This window comes from Plectropomus leopardus, chromosome 20 (assembly GCF_026936395.1).
Source record: "Plectropomus leopardus strain MGB_pleo_1.0 chromosome 20, ASM2693639v1, whole genome shotgun sequence".
NCBI classification, from domain to species: domain Eukaryota; kingdom Metazoa; phylum Chordata; class Actinopteri; order Perciformes; family Serranidae; genus Plectropomus; species Plectropomus leopardus.
The window spans coordinates 15,699,583-15,726,347 of NC_142195.1; the positions used below are offsets into that span (position 1 = coordinate 15,699,583).

The window sequence follows — 26,765 nt, forward strand, 5'->3', positions numbered from 1 at the left end:
CATGACTGACGCAACTTTAATGGTGAGAGAGTGACACGATCAGAGGAAGGAGGAACTCGTCTGACCAAAACCAGCAGAGATACATTCTGAAAAACGGTATATTTTATTTTATTAGCTATAATTTAAATCATGTCGTCTCCCAAGTAAATGGAAAAATATACATTTAATGAGTAAACAACAATATAAGCTATGCAATTCACTTAACAGCAATTCAGCTTCTGTTTTTTTTTTTTTTTAAACCACAGGCATACTGTACACACACATTAGTGACATCTGAATTAACTGGATCTCATGACAAGAAAAAATGTGTTTTGTTTGCATAAAAGGTTAAAGTAAACCAGGCTTCCTCTGCATCTCACTGTGATGGATATTTGGAAGGTTACCTTGACAACATGACAACAGGTATGTTGATGTTACACTCAGAAAAGAGGAAGTAGCACCTGTCACCTAAGATTCGACACATTAAAGGACAACACAACCAAAGAAAGACACTTGGTAGACTTGGAAACTGAATGGTATTGCTTGATGGCAGTTTTTAAAAGGGTGGTATTTTTACAGCCTGGTCCCTATTTTCTCATGTATTTGTGTTTAAGTGAGTGATGGGAACAACAGTTTTTGACATTGGTCCAGTATTGAGCGCGAGCACTGCAGTTGGCAGCAGCAAAACAGACTGTCACGTAATCACTCGGGGAATTTGTGCAACGTCAGGGCACATCCACTAAAAGTGCTAGTTTTTGCCACTGACAGGCTCACATTATTACTTTCAGTGTCTGTCAATTTACAGAAAGGATTTCTGTAGAGAAAAGCCTTTTTGGTATCAAACATCTTTTTGCTTAACCAGAAACAACCCCAAAACCCACCAGACTTTGCTTAAATATAATAAATGCTTCTTCAATGATAAATGTGTTTTGAATAATGACCAAATGTGTTAATATATATGGGGGTTGGAAACAGACTTACATTGGGTTTCAGAGAAATAAACCAATAAAGCTGTGGGCATTAGGTGATCATAAGCCAAAATAAATTCTGGCAAATGTACACTAAACACAGCTCAGATTCAGGTGATCTAGATTTAAGGGGTTCTTTAAAATTCCCTCCGCTTATGTTTGAGAAAGCACAAATTCAGCCTCAAACAGCAAAGCAAAAGAGAGCTGTGAAGTCCCAGAAGTGCCCAGAGATCAGAGTTTCTGGCTGATAATTTCTGCTAACATGAGGGTCTGCACTGGATTGAGAAAGGTTCAGAGTGTCCTGGGTGTGTGTCTCCTCAACTCTCTTAAACGTTAAGACAGGGCCTTGTCACAACCTGATAGGCCCAGAGGGGAAAACACACCAAGCTGCTTTCAATTACTAATTAGAGTCAGTCCCCACACCCTGAACAACAGGTGATCTGAATCACTCTCTAATCAACTTGGTGAAATTGTAACATCAAGCAAAATGAACTGAAGAAAGTGAAATAACAAGTACTGAATAACAAGGAACTGTTACACATTGCAGCCTGTTTCATGGCTGAGCACATTTGGTGTAATTTGAAAAACTGTTGATCCCATTAGTCACTTAAACACAAAAACACTGAAAAATAAGCTTGAAAAAATACCAAACTTATCCATTACAATTAAAGAGGAATGAGTCTTTCAGTAGATCAAAATAATACAAAAAAATCTTCAGTCAATTTTCACTTAATAGCTTTTTTTCATCTCGCTGTCTTCCTCAGGAGATGGATGAGGCCATTAACATGATCTCCTTGTCATATACAAAAAGTCACGTAACTTGACCCATCTCCATGACAACTGAGCACATTTCTTTTGCTGATGAAGCCTGTGAAATTGGAAATCCCAGAAAAAAGCAAGAAAGTGGGCCTTGAGTTCAGATTGCGATCAATCGATCCATGTAACAGGAATGTAGTGCAGTACACGGTGTGACCAAGCAGCAGTATTTACTGTTTTGTGTCTTCGGCAGAAATCACATCTGTGCACTTAAAGTAATAATCTCGAAGATTTTCATTTAAATAAATGTCTGTTAAGTTGAATTAGGTAACACAATGGTTATTGAGCCTATAACTCATTGATCAAAGTATTGCAATATTTATATATTTGCAGTATTATGAACTGGATGTTGAGGGCAACATTCGTGGGAAAAAGAAGCTGTATTAAGTTACTGCTAAAGCAAACCATTTTCCTACTGCTGTGGCTTTAAAAAAAATCAAAGCATTTAACTGGCAAACCATGACTTGGTTATTATTACGTAGGGGTCACAGGAAATGCAATGTGTCTGTCAGTGAGCTTAGCACTTACTGCTATAATTAATCAAAAATGCATTTTTGGCATTTTTTGACAGCAGATTAGATTAAATATTGCAGGGAGCAATAGAACAGTCAGCAGCAGCCACAGTGAGCTTTTAGATGAAGAGCTGCAGACGACAAGCTGCACACCTCCAGCTTAGCGAGGTAACCGACATGCCTTCAAAATTCAAGCCGTTTGTCCAAGCAGCAATTACGACCCATATTAACATTTAATGGGAGGTGGAAACCTCTAGTCCCATAATAATTGTGACAGGAGCAAAAGAGGAAGTCAGGCAACATCGTACAAAGAGCAACAAAGTCCGCTTAGCGTGGGAGGGAGATGGACAGATTGAACAAACACAGGACTTTCATCCAGGAGATCAGTGTTTGTGTCTAATGTAAAACCAAGTGTTGCGTTTTTAATGTAACAACGTTTTTCACATGAGATATGTAACATCACATTACGTTACATTTAAACTCTTACCTACAGTAGATGCAGGCAACAGGACAAGATTTTGGTACCGAAAGCCTTCTGGTTTCCGTTGTCTTAGTAGTATTGACCCATTTGATCACATCTGAGCAGCAGGTAAACAGTCAGTGTGGGGAGGTGGATCGTATTGGCCAAAAAGCACTCTTGGAACCCACTGACTATTGTCTAACAATGATTTCACTTTTTAATATCTTTTTTAAAAAAAATTAATCAACATTCAAATGCAGATATCTGTTTGTAGAGATTAGCCAAAATGATAGGCTCACGGAAGAGGAGTCTTGGCCTAGATATCTGTTGGCTACCCCCAGAGGGGTCAGACTGATAGCTAATGGGTTCCCCGATTGCATTATGTTATTAACAAAATAGTTATTTTAAGCCAAACCATGATTCTTTTTCTAAACCTAATGAAGGAGTTTGGTTGCCAGAACATAAACACATATTTCTGGTCCAACTGCAACCATTTCACAAAGTTACCCACATGTTTAAAAATGCAAACATTACTGCTTACATACAAGCTTTTCTGTTGTCCATCAGAAGGGGCGCTAATTTAAGAAATGTTGGTTGTATTGCGCTGAATTCACATTGGACACACAACGGCCACAAGGCACAGCAATTTTCATGAACTGCTGTCCACTTGCTTTTGGCAACCCTGTTGAACAGTCAGACCGTTCACACATGACACGCCAATGCTCCGAGGTCCGTGGTAGACTCACGATCTATGTCTAGTCTATTTTCTCTGTGAGCAAATCTGGCAAGAAAACACGCTCACAGTGACAGGCACACACACAAACTCACTAATGGACACAGATAAACAGCCAGAAGGTGGGTTTCCATTACAGATTTGCAAAATAACTAGGCAATATTTTCGAAAATGTCGATAAAACGCAATTGCGAGATGAATGCGTTTCCACTGAGTGATGTTATGCAATTTCTCCTCTCGCAATAACATTTTAAGAAGCATGGCGAAGGATTTTCAAAACATCAGCAGGATTATTGCTATTGCTGCCACCGCACTAGCTGTCATTATTTCCAATCAAAGGCGACATAGGTGTGTTATGCCAGCGATAATGGAAAGGTAAGCCTGTTATACATGAGGGATTTCGGGAGGTGATAGTCCACAATTTCACAGAGAAACTCTGGGTTTAAAATTTCCACATGATCTGCTCAACTTGCAGAAACACCTCTTGTAGCGTCTGCTGCATCATGCATGAGGGAGCCAGTTCCCACTAACAAATTCATGGCCAGAACATTATGTGACTTATAAAAGTGAAAAAGTATTTCTATTGCAGTTTTGTTTTTCTCCTGAAATACCACTGCATTCATGCAGAAAAACTTTTTGCAATAAAGGGGAAATTAACATGTTAGCATTAGGCATACTTTATATTCGCAATTTCAATTTGTGCAATTTGAAGGTTAATGGAAACCCGCCTAGAGACACAGAGGCAAGCAGAGACAGAGCTCTCCGTTTGATTAGAAAGGAGCAGAGAAGGGGAATCACTGCTGACCGGCGCAAAAGGAATGCACTCCTGTTGTGAACGGCCAGGTGGCTGACAATTAACATATCAGGGTGCTCTGCGTCCAGTGTAAACCCAGCTTTAGACAGTACAAAGGAACATACGATGTAGTCGTATGGGTTGGAGGACTAAAATCAGATTACCAGCTGCTCATAGAATGATTTGAAAAAGGCGAGTTATTGCCTGACTTCTTAATTTAAACAATAATTAGTTTGCTGCCCCCAAAAGTCTGTGACATGACAATATTAAACTGCATTTGCTGTTAGCACCAGTAACTACAGGTGTTGCCAAATCAACCATGATGGAAATCTTCGAGATTGCCACTTCAATTTTAGATGGGAAACAATCACATCCTTCACACAGCAAAGTGTTCACATGTTTACCTCTACACACTTCATTTAAGAAAAAAAAGTAAACTATCACACCAAGCTTGCTGGTTGTGAGATGCATAAACCATGAAATTGTAACCAAATATCGATCAGAAGGCATGACGTTTGGCACCATGTGTGAGATGACCCGGTGCATGTTGTGTTTGGATTAACAAATAGACATTTAATAAAAACACATCTCTTTTTTTCTGATATTGCACATCCTAAAAGAACACTGAGGGATATAACACGGCGTCATGTGGCATGACTGTGTAAACCATACTGACTCTAACCCTGGGATCTTAAATTTTTCTGCTTCTCCTCACCACACAGAACAACCCGATCTACTTCAAGTATCCGCGGGACCGCATCCTCTCCTCTCCCCCTCTCCTGTGAGTAAAATCTAAACAGAGAACAGAGAGTAGGAAGTGATGGCGGGGGTTTCTGCTGTGTGTTTAACAGACCAAAGAGAGAAAGAGTGAGTGTCCCGGTGCAGCTGCTGACGGTCCACTGGGGAGGAGAAGTGGGACTGGAGCATGAGTTAGTAAGGGGAGAAAACAAACCGTGGTAGGCCAGAGGCAACAGTCTGGTTTCAAAGAACGGGAAGTTGCTGGCGCCTGCTGCAGTGTTAGGCCCTGCGAGACGTCATGCACAGCAGTTCATCCTCAGTGATAAATTCAGGGCTCGGGCCGCGTGCACGCCTCAGGGCTGCTCTGACACGCACACACAGAGTTTTAAGACTTGAAAACGTGCACGGCCCGCACTACGTACTGCCTGCAGATGGGGCACTCGCTCATTCTCTTTCCACATTTGGTGCAGGTTACCATGTGACCACATTCCAGCAGCACACAGTCGATGATGGCGTCCATGCAGATGCGACACAAGTTTTCATCAGCCGCCAGCTGAGCTTTGACACCATCTGTGGAAGGAAAAAAAAAGTTATTTTTCAGTTACAATGGTTCTCTGCAGGCTCATTAAACGGTGTGACGCTCAGTGATGTTGTGCAGCTGCCTCAATCGGAGAATTATCAACACGAACACATCATTCACCAATGTCTGGTCATTAACAGGAAATCTTCTCTTCTATATCCCTGCACTGCAATCAGTTTGTAGCTGTGATATGGTATCAAAGTCTGTTTCTTTCAAACAGTGGCGCCCCCAGATGTTTTTCATGGGGTGGACAGATGGAGCCACTTTTTTCAATGCAATCAGAACAGTAGGATCTGTATTTATCACACACTCTGACTATGTTGTTAGGTTGGAAAAGTCATATGACTGAAGACCAATTACAGCACAGCTATCTAGCAGTCACGGGTTTAAACACAACATAGGCTAACTATTAATTAAAAAATACATCTTGTAATGATTCCCAAAAAAACTGTATCACAAAACATAAAATCACGATACTCCAGTGTATTGATATGTATTTCACCCTAACTTTGCTGTGGCCATGATTGCTACTGAGCAACTGTAACAGATTGGCTTGACGTTAATCACAGGATGCAACGATGGTGCCCTTGCAAAACATTTGCACATGGGGAGATAACGCAAGCATGTATTTGGGTAAATCGCCACAAAAGAAAATGCTACATAAACATCAAAAAACGCTGCAACGTAGCATGTAGGTTGCTAGCTTCGAGGTTGTTGTGTCACAGACAGTGCTTCAACGAAGTGTCATTCCCCTGAATTGAATCCAATCAAAATGGTATTGTAGGCTTTGTGATATCAGAAAATATCACACTGTTGATTAAACTTTATTTACATGCCAAAAAGATAGGTCTGGCTGTACGAGTTTAGCTTCAAATAACAACGGAAATTTGAAAAAGTAAAACACAGAAAGCTTTCCTACAGTCTTAACCCTCTGAGGCAGACGAGGTGCTACCATAAAGAAAATAATCCCAACAACAAATGCCAGTGCACTGGTTTATAGGAGTTAAATGTCTGATTGTTGACTGATAGCTCACTGGCCTAAATGTGGCTCTTGTGCGACAGGAGAAAACCAGTCGAGCCGCAGTCTGTCTGCTGTCCCTACACATCTAACTATTAAGTGGGCTAATATGATCCTCAAGCCCTTTATGTCGACAAGAGAGCCTCTGGGAAGCTTGACAATGTAATTACACCTGATGGAGACATGCTGCTACTGAAGTAATACGATGGCTCATCAAAAGGTAAAAGCTCTTAGAGAGTGCATTAATGACAGGATGAGAGGCTGTCCTTCAGTATAAAATGAGATGATGCACGCTGGAAGAGAAACACGAGTGACAGAATGTGGAGACACTGAATCAGGCAGACGATAATGACTCCAGTGACCATAATGTGATAATATGCAGGATGATATAAAGGATCAAGTGGGTAAAATTGCTGTAGCATGCCTTTAGTGTTGGACGATGGATGTGATGTGCACTGTGGTCACAGAAAAGATGGAAAAGATGCTGTGAAGTGGCTTATTATAAAAAAATCTTACCTCCAACTCCACTGTTGCAGAGAGGTGGAGGATATGCAACCACTTTACAGATAAGAGTGGGCAGTGATAAAGAAAATATATTAATTCAGTAAACAGTGAAGTTACCCTTTAACGTAAAGCAAGGGCACTAACTGCATGTAAAATTAATGTGTTAATATTAGTGTTCATGTTAAAGGCAGTTTCTTAGTTTACATTTTGGAAATATTAATATAAAACAACAATTACCTGCAGTTATGCTCACGTTTTCCACTGAAAGGAAAGGGGAAAAAAGAGTTTTAATTACACAGATCATTGCAGGTCAAAATGTTAAAATTAAACGCAAAAAGACAAAAATTCTTACTGGATTTCCTGTTCTGCTCATTTTCTCTGTAGAGTCGATGCACTCGCTCCAGCAGCTCCCACTTCTCGCAGCAGCCAGAGTAATTGACAAAGTTCCTGGCAAGAATCTCTTTCAGCTGGCGGACGGAGAGGTTTTCTATCGCCTCTTCATTGTCCAGATCAGACAGCGAGGCCCTGATCCTCCTCTGTGTCGCTGGACTGACCTACAATCCACATGGGGAAACAGAGCTGCAGTCAATAACACAGTCTGCATTCCCCTGAAAGCACTGTAGGTCTACGATAATCTTTGCTCTCTTGCTATAAGCTCTATTTAGGACTGTAAATGTGCAAAAAAAAAAGTGTACCTCCATGAAATTTTCAGTGGGCTCCAGGTTCAAAAGAGATGCTGTTGGAGTATCTTCCTGCTCCTGTTTGAGGAGAAATCAACACAAGTAAGTTAATTTAAGTTAGTTTAAAGGAGCCCCAAACGATGATCAGAGTGTTAATATCGCAGCAAACAATGCTATGTAAAGATATGGTGGATTATGGCGTCCTGAGCAGGATATGAAGTCACGCTCTCTCTGTGTATGTTGTAATCAGAGCTTCTCTGTTCTTTGTTGTGGTTGATGGTCTGGCCGTGCATGCATGTTAGCGCATGTGAGTCCCTGTGTGTGGATCCCACTGGCTATCGAATTTTGTTTTGTTTTGTGTGCATATTTTAGTATATGGACTACACCCCTGGTGTTCAATGCAAGGAAATGCATCTCTTTATGGATAGATAAAAACATCTTCGCAGAAAGATCCACTAATGCATGGTGATAAATACAGTAAGTGGGGAGGTTGGCCTGTCAGGTGTGAGGCCAGTTTTGTGAATATTTTGTTAAACTCTAAACTATGTAACTCTGTAAGTTACATAGTAAGCATGCCACCAGTGCACACTAGCTTTACAAACTTTTCACTGACAAAAAGATTTATAAATAGAGCTGTATTACATTCATAAATCTGTAAGCTCATTTGTTTTTTGCTAACTTCCTGTGGCACAGTGGTTTGTCAGAAATCTGCTGCAGAAGTTTTTAACGTGGGCTAATTGAGGCAAATTCCAAAAGGAAAAAAAAAAACCAGAATGGACTTCCAGTTGACTTGCATATGTACACTGAACTATGTGCAAACAAGACATAAATCCCGCCACTTAGCACTGCACTCATGATAACAAGATGTCGAGAACACAGCATCCAACCTCTACTTCTACCTCACTTTAACACCTTTATAACGTACTAATACTAATACTAATACTAATACTAATACTGTTCTGTTTGCTTGTCTCTGTTCTCTTTGCTTGTTTGTTGTTTGTCTGTTTTGTGTTACATTTTTTATTCTACTCTGTAAAGCATCCTTGGGTATCATGAAAGGCGTTATATAAATCTAAGATATTATCATTATTATGGTTTTTATACTAATACTAGTAATAACTTTATTTATATAGCACTTTTAAAAACAGAGTTTACAAAGTGCTTTGACAAACAGAGCAAAGCATAAATGGGATACAACAACAGCCAAACAGTCCTATTGAAAACAAGCGAGAAGACACTAGGGCAGAGTTAGGATCAAATTAAATCAGAGGACAAATATTGTAAGATGCAGGACATATAATGTCATATAAAATAGTCCAGAGAAACAGACCAAAGCAACAACAACAACAGAAACAGTAAAAGCAATCAAACCCCAAATAAAAGGAAATAAAATAGATTAAACATAAATAAAAAGGTAAAAGAAATAAAAAGAAGTAAAAAAAGAAATAAAGCTCCCTCAGAACTGTTCCAATTGCAAGCTCGGCCACCTCCATGTTACGAGTCTTGTGCAGACAACCTGAATCAGAGACATGATCTGAATATCGTACATCGTACTCTTTTAAATTTTTATTACAGCATTTCACTCACTTATGGGCCCATATAAAACAAATTGCCTTTACTGTTTAATCACCAAATAGCGAATCACTATTGAACAAACATGCATGCAGCGCAACAGTCAGAGTTGACTGATGTTTGAAAATATGACACTGACATTGTGTTGTTGAAAAGAATGTGAATTACGTGACTATCAATGCCATATGGTAAAAACTACTTCACAGCTCTCTGTGTTCTAATTATTTAAAATTCCACAGTTCAGATCTCTAATGAATTAACAGAGATGTTTAAATACTGACTTGGCTTCTTTTAACTCAGCGGTTCATTATTCTCTTTGAAGGTGGAGGTCGGGAAGCTGCCAGATGAAAGCAGAGCAAATGGAGCTCCAGAAAAGTGCGGACGCTGTTTGGTGTGAGTGCATAGCTCTGTATTATCGCAGCCATTTATGCTCTTTGAAGAGAATATATTGTCTCTTTATTCTTTTATCTGCTTGACAAAAGAGAGCATGTGAAGGGCTGAAATAAGCTGTAACTGAGTGATATCACACTGGAGTGCAGTCTCTGTTTCTGTACCGTTAAAAAAAAAGAAAACCTCTGTCTTTCTCTGCTTCGGCACATTCCAGCAGACAACCAATCATCTTCTTTGGATGAAGATGTGTAAATAATGTATCCATCAGCGTCATAGTGCGAGATGCCTGCCCTTACCATCATGCTTTTGCTCAGGGTAGACTCCTCAGGGACAAAAACACGAGCAGCAGCTCCGACACAAGCAAAGTGGCAAACCTCTCCGGAGCATAGAGTTTCTTTGACTCGATGTTAGATCTCATTCAACCGTTTCAAACATGTGAAAGTACTAGAAAGCTCCCACAGAGAGAACACTTCTGTCAGGGCTGCACAAGCTGCTGAATTTGTTAGTTTAAGAATGAAAGAAAGAAAACCTCGGAAATGTTTCATCTGCACCAAAATACACAGTGATTGAAAATTATGGGTGACATGTAGAGGAGAGTGGGGTCGGTTAGGACACTTTTGGATCGACACGAAATAACCTTCCAGTACTTACAGACTACTTGAATAGTACTTTGCATAATTTGATCAGTGAACAGACACAGTTGTCTGCTAGCAGTTTATCAAGTTTTTTAGAGCACAACCCAAATGTGAAAATTTTATTAAATGTACAAGGAGGGCATTTTCCCTACAATTCTGCATCCCTGAGACGGTTTGGACAGTGTACAGGACTAGCTGAGACACCTTAGAAGGTCTCTGCTTGGAGGTTTAAAGTGAAGACGATGTGACTGAGGATGAGTATGATGAATGACATAGGCATAGTTGCTTTTGAATGTGCTAAAAAGGCACTGTCCCAAGTGACTCCACAACAGTTGATGATAAATCCGAATCGGACAGCTTCAGAAAGACATGAAATGTGGGAGAGAGAAAAAATATGTATTTTTGATTTTGAGGTGAACTGCCCCTTTAAATAATGGTATTGAAAAGATGAAAAAGACCAGCTTATCACATCATTGCTGGCCGGACTCAAACCTGGGCCGCTGCAGAAGCTTAGACATATGGGGCGCACACTCTACCAGTGAGCTAGAGGTCACCCCGAAACCAAAAATATTTATTGAAATCTGTTGCAAATGAGAATGAGAATTAGTCATTTTAAGCAGCTACTGTAGGATATATAGATAATATGGTAGTCCAACAATGACGTTTCTGCTGTGCTTATTTTTATTTGCTTTGGGAGCTGCAGCAAAATTTATTTTAATCATCTAAACAAAGTAACATCGGTTCATATGTTCATATGTAATTATAATAATAAGCCATAAATATAGTTATTACCTAGCTTTTTTCTTTTTTCTGTAGACATATTATCCAAGCTTTTTAAAACAATTTTGTGGAACATTTCTCACCAAGTTGCTTATTAGCTTTTTTCTCAAGTTGTAGAAAGAAATTGCACCAATTTGTTAAGAGTTCAAAGGTTTAAATACATGCGAAAGGCATCTGAAAGCAGCACAAGAACAGTGATGTTGCCCCAGGTCTTCACTGCAGACACAAAGTCAGGAGAATAATCTTATAGATTCAATTTAAAATGTAAGGCTCCAATAATTCTTTACAGATTTTATGTATGTTATCTTTGCTGTTATGTTTGTGATATTTTTTTTCTTTACAGTGGATATCCACACATATACCCTTGTTTATAAAAACAAATAACCCACAAGAATCAAAAAGCCACAAACTAAGAGAAGTACACAGAGATAATCTACGGCGGGATGTACTGTAGAGTTTCTGTTGTTTGGCTGCAGCTGTGACGCTGTGGGGAGTTCTCAACCTGTGCGGCTGTTACATAACAGACTCAGCCTATGTAACAGACCTAAAAAAGGCAAAGGGCTTAAGCTGCATTGCTGGCTGGTCTGATGGCTTTGCACACATGCACACACACACACACACACACACACACACACACACACACACACACACACACACACACACACATAAACACACACAAACACACACACAGCTCTCACATGCACAGTCTGCTGAACACTGGACGACTGCTGCAAATCTGAGCTTTTGAATATCAATGGAAGGAAAAGCTAGATATACCGCCCCATGGTTGTATGCCTCCGTGCACCAGTCAAGTCTGTGAAAACATGAACGCTTCACACACATCTTTCCCCCCGCGGCACAGAAGAGCTATACAACCAGCACAGTTTCAAGGTGGACACCCAAGGTTCTTGAGTTATGACAAAAAACATGTTTTATGAGGTCACCGTGACCTTGACCTTTGACCACTAGATTCTAATCAGTTCATTCTTGAGTCTAAGTGGACATTTGTGCCAAATTTGAAAAAATTCCCCTAAGGCCATTATCAGATATTGCATTCATAAAAATGTGATGGATTCAAGGTCACAGTGACATTTGAACACTAAAATTGTAACCATTTCATCTCTGAGTCTAAAAATTTAAAGAAATTCCTTCAAGATGTTCTTGAGTTATCGTGTTAAATGGTAAATGGACCTTCACCTTTGACCTATGACCACCAAAATCTAATCAATTCATCACTGAGTCCAAGTTAAGGATTGTGACATATCTGAAGAAATTCCCTTGAGCCGTGCTTGAGATATTGTGCTCAAAGAATGTGCCGGATAGACATACAGACAGACGAACAAGCCAATAATGCCTCTAGCCTTGGCTATTGTTACTGCAGAGGCACAAAAACACTGAAATACTGCAGATTGTCAGTGATGAACATTCACTCATTCAGAGCAGAGCACCAGGAGACAATAAAAATAGAGGAAAGCACAAAGGAAAGACTAAAGCATGAAATATAATGAATGAAATAACAACTGAAGAGATGCATGAGAGGGTATTTGTTTGTTGGGGAGTTAAAAGGAAGAAGTCTCCTGACTTGAAACAGTCACGCTGACACTTGTAAATAAGCTGATTTCACCTTTGAAATTAATTATCTTGGATAGAATGAGGACAGATGTGAAGGAAGTATGGCGTATGTAAATAAGAGAGTGAGCGATGTGTTAGTGTGAGTCTGAGCAGTGTTAGCCCTGCATGCAGACACACACTGAACTGTGTGTCTAACCTGGCTGGTGGTCCCTGAGCTGTCACTTGGGCTGAGCACGTCTCCCTGAGAGGCGGAGAGGACCGACTGTTCAGAGGTGGAGCGTGTGGCGGAGGGGGGTGAGGCGGCACGCGAGTGGGGGAGCGAGTGCAGACTGTCTGTGTCATCTCCCCCTTCATCTTCCTCCTCCTCCTCCTCCTCCTCCTCCTCACGTGTGTCCTCGTCGTCTTCCTCCTCCTCTTCTTCCTCCTCGTCCTCTTCCACCACTGGCCTCGCTGTTTCCCTTGTCCCCTGATGACAGAGCACCAGGTCCACCAGGTCCTCTTTCTCCCTGCATGTGTCAGTGGGGATGTTGCGCAGCAGCAGGTACTGGCGCAGGTCTTTCACTCGGAGCTGCATGAGCCGGGGCCTCTGGAAGGCCGTACCGCGCAGCAGGTGGCAGGTCGTGCAGCAGCGCAGGTTCTCCTGAAGCACTGAGCACAGGGCGCAGAAACTCTTCTTACAATCACAGCAGATGTGCTGTTGGAGGGAGAAGAGAAAGACAGACATGATGTGATCAGCTATTCTTTTTCATCCATCATTCAAAGGGGCAGTTCGCCTCAAAATCAAAAATACATATTTTTTCTCTTATCTGTACTGCTATTTATCAATCTAAATTGCTTTGTGTGAGTTGCAGAGTGTTGGAGATATTGGCAGTAGAGATGTCTGCCTTTGCTCCAATATAAAATGGTATATATATGGTATATATAATATAATATAATAGATTGCACTCATGGTGCTCAAAGTGCCAAAAAATAAATAAGTAAAATAAATAATAATACATTTGAGAAACTCAGCAGCAAAGTCTCTTTCCAGAAATCATGACCCGGTTACTCAAGATGACCTTGTTCTGAGCAGTTTTATGCATTTTCTTACAACCAAACCACATCCCAACCATATCACTGCACAGAGGGAAGCGTGACTCTACTGCTAGCTCACCTAACACCACTGAGTGAGCAAACGTTACAGCCCAGCCGAGCCGAGCTTCAATTGAAAGAAAATATTTCCTGCAGTTTTTCCACTGTATATTTGCCGCTTTGAGCACCACGGGCCAAATGCCATCTAGTTTTCGTTGTATTCGAGAGCAGGCAGACATCTCTACGGCCAACAACTCTCAAACACTCTACAACTCACACCAAAACAGTCCTTTTACGGTCCTTTTAAGAAACTCTTTTTTTAATTTTGATTTTTTAAGAAACTTCTTTTTAAGTTGCATATTTTTAACTTGTTTTTGAAAGAAATCAAGCCAGTTTTCCCAGTTTTCAAATGGTTAATCATGTTTTTCCTAGAGTCAGGCATCTTTGATGTTTTTTGCCTTAAAAAAGAGAAATGTTATAAACCATAAACACTAAATGTTGAAACTGTGGCTCATATTCTGTGTGCTCGGTTATTTTCTGGGACAGAGCAAAGAAAAGGGACATAAATTATCTGTAGCTCCTGGTGATGTTTGACATTTTACAGGCTTAAAGGTGTCTCCTGATACAGAGCGGCAGAGTAGATTGACACTTCAAATGGGCAGAAAAGCAGGTCAGCCACGGCTGTAAACATTTTCTTATCACTTGTACACAAATGTGCTCTGGTCCACCAGAAGCACATTTGCACTACAACAGTTACTTTTCTTCAATCGTGTGTTGTTACTCCCCCAGGCACTTTATTTTTTATATAAAAATATCACGCTGACACACAAATGTGTGCGTGTCCAAGGAGTCGACCTGCCGTTAGAGTGTTTGAATGACGATAGAGCGATTTGAAGCAGCGAGCAGAGAGGAAACCGGGCACTGCTGCATTTTCATCAGTGTCTCGGTGTGTCTGACTGTCAGACAGATACACTCTGCCATTAAACTCTGACATGTTCAGCTGAGCAGAGATCCTGCAAATGCCAGAATGAATATGAATGGTGGATGCTCTTAAAGGTACAGGACAGTTATTTTGCATTTCCATTTTTTTGAATACTGTGTCTGATTTACAATGCTGCTGATCATTTACCAAAAAAAAAAGTTTTTCTAGAGTCAACTTACAACTTCAAACAGTGGTGGATAAGATACTTTACTTATACATACAAGACTGTAAAAATGATATGTATCAGCAACAAGATGAAGCCTACTCAAAGAAGCTGTATGCAACATTCAAACCATCAATACAGCAGCAACAACTATTTGCTATGTAAAGATACAGAGGAGTAATGGCATCCTGAGCAGAGAATGCATTTGCGCTCCCTTTGTGTGTATTGTTATCTGAGTTTGTCTTTGGTGTGGTACAGTTCTGATATTAGTGGACGTGAGTCTGTGTGTGTGTGTGTCCCATTAGCTAGCCAGTTGCTGGTGCTTTGCAGTTCATACGGTGGATACCACTGATAACACCGTTCCGACCCACAGTGGTAGAAATGTGCTGTTGCAGAGGAGTAGTGCCCTTCCCTCCCTAGATTCCTAGATGCATACAGTCTTCTACAAAATAAACTTGCGTCATTAAAACACATTGGAATTACATTTATTTCCTTTTGCAACAAAAGCACATGGTTAGGTTTAGAAAAAAAACATCATGGTTTGGCTCCATATTCACATGGGAAATGAACAGTGGGCTCGTGGGTAAAAGTCCAGAGTTTGTTGGACTAGCCGTCAGGCTAGCTGTTTTTGACACTGTTTGTGCTGTTAGTACTGCTTAGGGCCGTGGCAACCAAAGCATTTTTTTTTCTGAGGCATGTTTTTTCAATGCTTTGCAATGGGAGCACTGCGTGTTTACGCTGCACTACAAAGGGCACTGCTGGCAAAGGGGCAAGGCGCTCATCATGCTGCATGCTTCAGTGTTCCTCTCATCCAAAGCAAGTACTCCACCTTGTGCTTCCATGTTTACTTCTGCGGATATTTCATATCATGTCAACCAGACGCAACCAAAAAGTATCAGCTGAAAAAATGCTGCACCCCCAAAGTGCTCTCTAACACTCCCAGCTGGACATTTCTTCATGATCGCCTGGTGTTTTCAGCTGGAAAAAAAATGCTTTTGTAAAAACAGAGCCTCAGCCGGCTCAGCCACCTCCATGTTGAGAACCTTGCGCAGACAATCCCAGTTCAGACTTTGGAGCTTAGATATGCTCTGAATATTGCATGCAGCTCCTTTAAAAATGACCCCTCTGGCTAATATATTAACATACATACCGTTATTAGATTTTTTTTTTGATACTGATGCAACAATGTGTAAGCAGCCTTTGACTGTTGTCGCTGGCTGATGGCACAGCAAATTCTAACTACACAGTAAGGTGTTATAGCTTAATCTGAGGGTTATTAGTTACAGTTAACAGGTGAATGCAGTGGAGTGAAAGTATAAAGTAGAATAAATTGGAAATATTCAATTTTAAGTACAAGTGACTCAAAACTGTAAGTAAGTACAGCACTTACATTAATGCCAATTTTACCACTGTCTTCAAAACAGATATTGGCTTCCAATAATTCCATTCAATAAGTTTTCCATCACAGTGAACAACCTCCTGTCTTTATATTTATCACATTTGCAACAGCAGCCTCTTTGTGAGGGTCTTCTGCTTGTGCTGTTTGTTTTCTTATTCCAGGGCAGCAGACGTACCGAGTGCAATCAGCGTTTGTTTGACTCATTTTGATTACTTTAAGTTAATAAATCACTTTATTTGCTAATAGAGCTGGGTTGTGACACATTATACAAACATTATCATCCTTTACCTGCCTCTTAATAGACTGTGCATCTTGTTTACTGGCTGTTGGTCTGTTGTATTAATGCCTGTCTGTTCCTGTTATTTTATTTTTGTTGACTGTTAACAGGATGTTGCTATAAAATAGCACGTAAGCACAGCCAACCTATCCTGTATAAATGAAAAGTAAATACATGAGGTAAACCATGTCAGTGAGACAAATGATAATTAAAGTAATAATTCTTGCATTTCAGCATGAACCACATTGATATTATTTCAAAGTGTCTTGCATTAAAAGGTCTCCCTTCAGTAGGTGACTCAGTATATATGAATGTCAGTTTCCTTGAATGCACCATGAGGAAGAGTCCCTGCTCACAACTGCACGCAATGATTACATAATTGTGACAGAAAAAAACGAAGCTGACTAAACGTTGACTGTGAGGGATTACTAAAGCATGTTTCCAGTCTACGAGTAGATTTTTATCCAGTGAAACCTGCAATCAAGAGTTAGTGTAAGATTTGTATTTAAAATGCTCAAACATGAACAGCGGATAGGTCTTCAGGTAGTACATTCATATCCTCGAAATTCACAAAATTCCTCTTATGGTCTTTAACCAAAATCAAATCTTACTTTATCAAACACTTTTTATCATCTAGTACCAAACTAATCACTTTCACACCAGAAACTCTTGTTTACCTTGCGTCTGAAGACAGAGAAGGCCAGTCCGCAGGCCTTGCATAGCTGTCCGGCGCTCCCTGAGCTGGTGGGGGGGTAGGTGGAGTACCCAGCGCTGGGGGCGAAGCGGAAGGGCCCCGCCCCTGCTCCGAACCCCGGCTGCTGCGCCCGCACCGTGCCCGTGCCCATCACCTCGTTCAGCAGCCCACAGCATGACGCCCACATGGACGATGCCCCCGCCTACAGAGAGCACACACAGAAACACATTTTAAACTCTTATAGACATCTAACAGAAGTTTTAATGTCTTATTAAAGCATCTCTCCGGCGTAATCAGTGACAGACGTGAATATCTTCTTTATGAATTTATGTCTTCTGCATTATTCACCACACATTTCCTCAAAATTCAGTCTGGCATATTTGGAATCTTTGAAGGGACAAACGCCATGTTTCCAGACGAAAATCCCTAATTCTGTGTTTTTATGATGGCGATGGTGTCTGTCTAAGGACTCATTTATGCTCAGTGTTAGACATGGACGGAGCCCTTTTAACCATTATAACGTAACCATGAATTGTGAAAAAACTGGGGCTGGTACACATGCTGCGTTTTTTTTCACCCTCAAATCCATTGTTATTAATGTAGACACGTGGTAGCTTAAAAGCGAGAGTCACACCGTCCTGGCTTACAGGGGATTGCAAGCACCTGTTTTCATGGCACGACATCCGCGGTCTGAGATGAACAAACTTTTGGAATGCAGCACACATTGCATTTTATGTGACCAGGAAAAACTTCTTCCATAAACATCAGTCTTCGATAAATATGGAGAAGAAGATCATTGTAATGCAGGGCTCCTCAGGACATCACATTTGTCCCACGAGCAACAATTTAGGCCTAGCATAAACTACTACAAAAGTCTTTCTGGTAAGTAGGCTATGTTATGGTTGCTAAGCAATATCAGGCGTAATCTCCCTTCACACCCTTGAAAGTTGGCATGCACAGAGTAGGCACAAGGGTAGCACCCAGCGCCAAACCTCGTGTTTTCCAGGCACTAAAATACCTTACATGTGTCCCTGCTTGTTTTTGCCACTGACAGGTTAAAACTGCTATCAGAAATGTCTGATAACAAGCAAAAGGTAAAAAGAAATCTAAAACAATCTGCGGAAAACAAGCAAAAACAAGCTCTTTTAGCGGATGCATACTGAGGGTGCATATGCCCCCACGATCACATGGCAGCCCATTTCGAGGCTGCCGACTGCTGCACTCTTGGTCAATACTGGACAATTACAAAAACTGTTGTTCCCATTAGTCACTTAGACACAAAAACATGGACAAATAGGGTCCAGGTTTAAAATTGTCCAAGTGTTCCTTTAAGAAGACAGTCCTTGGTATTGGTTAAGATGGAAAATGAATGAGAAAGAGAGGGAGGAGGGGGAGATCCTGGGCAGCAGCACATTACTGAGAGTGCTCTGTGAGAGTCTTTGAGGTTAGAGATAATTAGACAGCAGAAGCCTCTAAAAGCTCCAATTAATGAGAATCTCCAAAGAGAGCTGCGGGTTAAATTTCTCAATCACTGCATTATTTTGAACAATCTGATAAACAAATAATCCACATAAAGGATGCGACAGCCACGTATCAAATGGGAAGAGGACAATGTCATGTTGCCTCTGTGTGTCTCGAGGAAACGTACAAACTAGCTTTTAAGTTAGTGCACTTATGTTAAAGTGTATCAGATGTGTTTGCTGACCACAAGACGGGCCAGACACAACGAGCAAAGATGGCGTGATGGGAGCCACAGCTCCTTGGGAGCATACTGATGAGAGGAGGAGGGAGGGGGGAGGACAGCGAGGAGAGAATATGTCTTCTGTTGTTCCCCAGGCTGCAGAATCAATAGCTGACATGAGCATAATGTAAGCCCTCTGTGGTTCCCGGCTCAACGCAGAAAACAATAGAATTCACAGGGTCCTGCCACGTCTCTTCTTAAAGCAGCGCTCCGCTCCGACTTGTCACAAACACCCTGTGATCTGACCTCACCCATCTGCTTAGGGATTCGTTATGTAATCTTAGGAAGGAGGCACTATATGTGGAGTCACGGCAAGAAGGAGGAAGTCCATGCTGCAGCGAGACAGTCGGGATTTTTAAAGGTCAAATGTATCATTAAACTGAAGTGGTTGGATGGATCAACACCATTAACCACAGCCCAAGGTGACAGCGTTAAATAACTTGTTTTGTCCAACCAGCAGTCCAAAAACTGACCACATTTAATGTGCAGTGACATCAAAACAGAGAAAATCCTCAAATTTGAGAAGCAGGAAGTGGTGAATTTTTGCTATTATTGCTTTATAAATGCCTTTAATGTTTAATTCCTTGAAACCTGAGCAAATTGGCTTTATCACAAATAAAAAAAATGAACAACTTCACAAGGTATTACCCAAAAAATGCAAGAAAATTACCTAAAAATTTGCACTAAAAAATTGAAAACACAAAAGGTAATTCCTTTAAAAAAGTGCTAAAATGTAAATGTAATTAACTTTAAATATTTAATCATAATTGAATAATTATTGTCTAATAATTATTTTCTAATATTTTCTCTCTCTGCCTGTCTTTCTTTTTCAGTCTTTTATTTGTTTGTCTTTTTGACTAATTATCAGTTCATTTTCTTGTCAGCTGTTCCTCATTTCTTACAATTCTATTGCCAAGTCGCCCATTTCCTTTTTAGCCATGTTTTCAAAAGAAATCAACCCAATTAGCTAAGGTTCCAAAGGTTTTCAAACATAACGCAAGGAACTGATGTCAATCGAGGTTTCAAAGGGTTAATCAGTCAGCAAAAATAGTTGTCAGTCATTTTCTGCAGTGTTTCAGCACTAATATTCTGTGAATTTTTGGTTTTATATTCATATTCCTCAGTTAAATCCACCACGAGCAGCTCACTTTATCCTGACAGACTTCTGCAGCTTTATTGTGCACAATAAAACCATGATGCATAACAATTTGAGTTGTTTGCCCGTGGCGTAAACTTGACCTGATGTTCAAGCTGCTAAAAAGTCTCCCGGGTTAGATGCAGCCTCCTCTCACATGGGTGTGAAAGCCACTAAAAGGAGTTATTTACTGCATTTTCAGGGATGACGAGCCATTGCAGTTTGGCCACGAAATCAGTCTTATCTGGCTGTGAGCCAGCAGCACGAGTTCCCTTCGTTACTTCAATTAGCACGCTGTAAGCTCTGCGGGCAGGGAGTCCCGAACAAACAAATGACAAGAGCAAACATCACATGTGCGGCATTGTTTTGTTTTTACTTTTGTCTTTGATAATTCCTCTACAGCTCAGTCACTTAAGACATAGCTCTGGGAGCACTGAGTTCTTGTTATTCTAATCACCTCTGGACACTTTATAACCAAATAATTGAGATATTTCTCACACTGCTGCTGGATTTCTAACCTCGAACAGGGTCAGATGACAGTCAAGCCCCAGTGTGCACACAAACAAACATACACACTGAGAGGAAAAGCAGCAAACAGTAACTGAGGCACAGATTTAAATAGAAAATCAGTGATGTTTAGGCTTCGTTGGGTGCTGTGATCTGACCTCGTAAAATTACTTTTTGAGAAAATCTCAAAAAACAGACGAGTGTAACCATATGGGACGGGAGCCTAGATGGAGCCTAAATGGGTCATGATGTGTTAAACTAGAACTGAAAACCAGTCCGACACCAAGAGGGAAAACAACATCAAGCAACTTTTGTGTATCTACTGATTCATCTGAAGAGCTGCTGCTAAAAAGCTTTGCATGTCTTTGATCAAATGACAACAACGAGGACATAGTGCATCTGTGTGAATTTAAATTTAAAGGGGCACTGCACAGATTTTATACTTGAAGTTCAGTTTACTCATCGCAAACAGCCTACGAAAACTGTTGTATGTTTTTTGTGTCTCTGGAGGAGATTTCTAAAACCTGACAATTTAACCTTAGTGAATTTTGGCCTGCTCAGTCTCCCTCCACAAACGTTCTTCTCTATAATCTGGTTAATTAAAGGAGTGGTTCCCAACTGGGTCGTGGTCCAAAAGTGGATTACAGGACTATTGTGAATGGACCGCAAGTGACTTACGTATATGTCAAGTTTTTAAAAAGCACGTTTTAGGTAATAACACTTTTTTCTTGAAAAATGTTTTATTTAATTGTGTTCTAAACCCGTAGTTTACATTTTGAAAAAAAAAATAAATAAATGGTGGGTTGTGATCCAAAAGTAGGTCGTTGATCTATTATGAATGTCACTCACAAACATGTCAAGTTTGTAAAAAACACACCTTTATTTTGAAGTACACTAAACTTTCAGCACAAAGCGTTATTTTATAGAGAAGACTTTTTTTTAGTAAAGCAACTATTTTGCTATTTGCTATACCAACTATTTTCTTGGTATTATTTGGCTTATTAACATGTTGTGCCTTTGCAGTGTTTTTGTTTCTAGTCTTGAAGCAATTATATGCACTTTTTTGGTTTGCAATGCAATTTATTTACTAAGTTTAAGTAACTGGACTTTAATCTTGCAATATGTTTTATTTTATTGTGTTCTAAGCCCACATGTTTTTTAAATTTTGAGAAAATTTTGGACATCGAACTAGCACTGAAGTATGACTTTGTCTCCACAATGAATGCCATTTCGTCATTGCTGTCATAATCACTCCATTAAGTGCCCCTTTAAGCATTAGTTGAAGGACGATATTGACAAAATCACTATCAGGGTGTATTTCTATTTTATATCTATTTTATGCAAGCAATACACATCATGATACAATACATTATTCTGGAAACTGTATTGAGAGATAATTTATGGATGGGTATGCTTTTGGTTAACCCTGTGAAACTTGAAAAAGAAGGCAATGAGCTACGAAAGAAGAAATTACCCAAAAATTACCCAAGAAATCTGTAAAAAGTACAAGAACATTATCTAAAGATTAGTAAAACAAACAAACCAAAAAATAGCTCTTTTAGAATTAATGTTCTAAATCTACTATATTTATAAGGAAGTCATGATTCAACAAGTCACGACTTGTTCGACCATTTCTTTTGCTTCAAGTTTTGTTAAAATTAAGTTTTTATACAATAATTTCTCTATTTCCTTTTTTACATGTTCGAAATAAATCAAAATCAAATTTATGCAATCTGTGGACATTCCTTACCAGGTTGCTTATTGCCTTTTCTTCATGTGTTTGAAAGAAATCAAACCAATTTCCTCAGGGTTCAAAGTTTTAAATACTTTAAAAGGCATCTGAAAGCAGAACATGCAAAGTTTCAACAGGTTAGTCCAACAAGTTTAACACCTAAAAAATAATGCTACTTCATCAAATTAATGCCAATAATTCAGTAAATCTAATATTGCCACAAAGCAGTCCTGGTCAAAGGTTTGCAGCAGGCTCCATATGTTCTGTTGGAGATTAGAAATAAATATACTGCATGAATTGAATGTGAAACAATCTCTAATCAACTCATGGTATTTATCGTCATATTATCTGTCTCTAGACTGTATATTTGCAAACATCGACATATAGACATGTAGCAAAAACACAGTATCACTTTGGTTTTCAGTGGAAACGGCTGTGCGCTATAAAACATGTTACAGAGAAGGTCATCCATCACCATCCTTCCATCATCCTCTTTTCGCATTTCATTTCCTTTTTCTCTTTACTAATTCTGACCCCTTTTTTCTCTGGCAACTGCAAATGTCACTCCTACTGTGAAAAGTGAATTCAGCTGCCTCACTGTTGAGACCGGAGAGTACTGTATGTCGCCACTGAAATATCAACTATTTCATTCTGTTATTTGTCTAAAAATGAAGAGAATAAAAGCAATATTTCATCTAAATGAGTCATTACTCAAATAATTGTTCAGCAATGTCTGCTGAAGTCTGGAGAGATATGTGCCGAAAACTCAGCTAAATTTGGATTTTTGTCTGCAAAATAACAGATTTATACAGTTTACTCTAATGGCAGCAGAGGATTTAGCCTGAATAACACTTCTGGTGCAGAAATACAAACAGATCCAGACTGCTGCGGAGATTGTCCTGCAATAACAAAACATGACTGGACTATTTTACAGAAATCTACTGTGCCCCCCGGACTCTCTTTATAGCTCCTTCACCTACTTTATGAGTCTGCCCCGAGTGAGTTCTTTCTCATTTGGAATAATCATGATCCAGTGTGCGTTACATCTTATAATGTCATGAGAGATTTGTGAGTATTTGCATCTGTGATGGATTGAAAATGAAATGATAAGAGGATTTTGAATAGAAAGTGTATGTCACAGACCAACTCATGGGTTATCCCTGATTAAAATGGCATTGATAACACAAACTGTGCAGCAGTCTTTCCCCCATTTGAGATGTATGCTTACACAATTCAGCTTACACCGTCCGTTCCACAGGGGCAGAAAAGCTTTTCAATTTAAACCAGATTAGTCAATAACACGTCACGTCCATTTTGTTTTCTGGGGACACAGGGAGCGATGCTGCGTTGTCCAGCAGGAGATAAGCACCTCCCCTCTCTGGTTCTCCACAATAATGTGACAAACAGTTTTCAAATGCTCGACCTACTGCATCCAAAATTGTACATGAATATCAAAATATTTGCAGAAATTATACTTTGGCATCAAAAGTGAATTATTCTTTGTACAGAATGTGTCGGTGTTACATTATTGTTGCATTGTGGGATCTGAGCTATGTTTTGTTGGGTTTGAGCAGCAGAAAATCATGTGATCATAGCTGAAAAGGCCTTATATACTGCATGTTTATTCTCAGCACAGCACCATATTTAATGAGCTCCCTGAAGGTTTTACATGTATTGTTAGTTAGCTGCAACTGTAGAAATATTTTGAATATCCTGTATATAATAATATATATTTAGAGGAGCAGTGTGTTGGATTTGCATGAAACGGTGAGCATTGCAGACGGCAACCAGCTGAAACTTTTGCCATGTGCCGAACGTGAACTCCCGATTATGATTCCTTCAGAGTTCATTGTTCTGTTTTTTGGTTTTTTTTTACTGCGAGCCAAATTATCTGTCTCCTCCTTTCCAAAGCAAACGGACCAGGTGACTAAAACCAGCAAAAAACACTGAATGAAGCAGTTTCACATTACAAATGAATATTTCTCCGATACTGTTTGGTGCGTCGCAAATGGACTACTAGCTCAGCATCTGCTGATGCTAAATGAGGTAGGACTGCAACCAAGTTATTTTCACTGTTGATTAATCTTTTGATTATTTTCTAGAATAATTGATTAGTTGTTTGGACTATAAAATTCCAGAAAATGGTTAAAAATGTCAATCAGTGTTTCCCAAAGTTTAAGTTGACGTCTAATTTCTTGTTTCTTCTTCAACCCAAAGATTAAATAAAAGAGTAAACATTAACATTCAAGAAGCTGGAATCAGCTTTTTTTTAATCTTAAAAAAAAAAGTTTGCTGTTCATTTTAGTGAAAAAATTGACATCAGTGCTGTTAAAACTGAATTGTGACAGATTTGTATTTGCCATGACTGGGACTGTTGAAGTTATAACACTACTTTGAAGATGAATTCTGATTATATTACTCATTTATAGTGTTATGCACTTTTATTACAATTCTACACTAAATTAATCTCAGGGCAATTTTTGAAAACACAATTTACTTTTTTTACTTTATTTTTTTTTTGTAAAAAAACAAATGCTGCACTAAGTAGAATTAAGAGCATTTTCTAAAGACATTTTAGATAGTTGCCTTTTTCAGCCTATTTTATATAAAAGTACTGCACTAAGTGAAATTGTGGTGAGAGTCATATAAAAATAGTTTTAGTTTGTTATTTTGTAAAAATAAAATCAAATAAACCCTTATGGAACTGTTTGGATGCAGACATTTCCTCTTGTATTGCACTGCAGAGCTGTTAAATGGTCAAGAGTAAGCACTGGATTCATTTTAATAATTTTAAAGTATCTGAAGTGTGCACTGTGCAGCTGTATTATCCAGGTAAAAAGAAGTATCAGATCGGCAAATAGGCTCCTCAGTATGAAATAACTTGGAAAGACTACTTGATCGGGACATCCCTGCAGTGAAAGGTCTCCAAAACTGAGCTGAAGCTAAGTATTTGAATGTAAATGTTTTTTATTTACAGACTGGGGACATCCTCCTCTCAGAGTCCTCATGATGCTGTCAGCTTTAAATGACAAGCATCCAATCAGCAACTGCAATAACAAGTCACGAGCCTGTTCTTCATGATGATGATGACGATGATGATGGTTGTAGCAGCAGTCCTGCCTCCACCTCACCTCTCACCCTGACTGTCACCACAAACCTGCCGCCACCACCAGAGCACCAATGACATCATCGCCATCATCTTCATCATTATCCGTCCTGAGCTCGAGCTACCAGACAGCATCATCACCTTTTTCCTCCTTGTGGTGTGTGCTGCAGCCTTCTCCGACACACACACACACACACACACACACGCACACACACAGAGGAAGAAGGAGACTCCTGACACAGCTCGGACCTGGAAGAGAGGTGAATCTCTCTTGTCTCCCAAACATCCCCGCGCTCCCTCACTCACTGACCGCAGCCTCTATCTCATTAGACTGGATTAAAAGCCTGACGATGAATGGACGTCGCTCCAGCGGCTTTAGTCCACTGAACTATCACACTGGGGTCAAAGCGGGCTCATTACAAGGCTGCACACTGTACATACTGTTTATCAGGACGACGGGAAAAGCATTCCCAGGCTTCCAAGCTCGCCGGGAAATTAAAATTCCGGCTGACCGATCTGGAAGGGCAGCGACGAGAAATCTACTGTCAAGTTAAAATCAAACACTAAACGCTGCGTTTGAATGCAAGCCTGTTGATGCAATTACATACAAGTGCACGCAAACGCATTTAATTGATATTAGCATAGAGGTATCCTCTGCCTCTTGGCGCAGCATCGTGCGTAAATCAACAGAAATCTGCATCTTACGTGAATCCGGCTCGCACACACGAGCCGCAGGTTGATCACGTACCTTCATTGCACCTCCCGTTAGAGGAATCTGCCGAGTAATGTCAGGACGACGACCATTCCCAGTACACAGGGAATCAAACCATTACGTCTTCCCTCTCTCCAGCTGCCTGTGTGTGTGGAGTAAGCATAACGTAATGGCCAAGAGAGCCGCAGCCAACCACAGAGCGCACGCAGACGCTGGTATCTTTAGCAGCCAATCCGCCTGAACACATCGCCGGAGTGGGCGTTCAGTGCGTGCGTAAAGACGCATGTGTGAGCCTGACCATCATGCGATGTTCAGAGCTTCGGTTTATTCTTATTTTCGCCAATATTTTTTTTTCTAAAACATATAATAAAGTAAAATGCTCTGCTGCATCACACTTGAATTAAGTGTAATCACGTTATTTTTATTTTTATTTTTACATGCATTCATCAAAAATATTCTGCACCATTGATTTAGTTGCAAAAATAATTTATTATTATTATTATTATTTATCAAATT

At 39.9% G+C, this 26,765-nt stretch overlaps 1 protein-coding gene across 2 annotated transcripts; it reads right to left on the bottom strand.

The window, feature by feature from the left end:
- rnf34b (ring finger protein 34b) lies at window positions 1-26,442 on the bottom strand. 2 transcript variants are annotated; one of them, XM_042509517.2, is made up of 8 exons: window positions 26,286-26,442; window positions 17,300-17,518; window positions 12,927-13,424; window positions 7,797-7,859; window positions 7,454-7,655; window positions 7,339-7,362; window positions 7,114-7,155; window positions 1-5,569 (listed from the first exon to the last, which is right to left on the bottom strand). In XM_042509517.2, exons 1-8 carry the CDS (start codon window positions 26,289-26,291, stop codon window positions 5,385-5,387), a joined length of 1,239 nt encoding a protein of 412 aa, XP_042365451.1. In that variant the 5' UTR covers window positions 26,292-26,442; the 3' UTR covers window positions 1-5,384. The 2 variants fall into 2 exon arrangements, with proteins under 2 accessions (XP_042365451.1, XP_042365452.1); XM_042509518.2 differs by lacking the exon at window positions 7,114-7,155.
- Window positions 26,443-26,765: the final 323 nt, after the last annotated feature.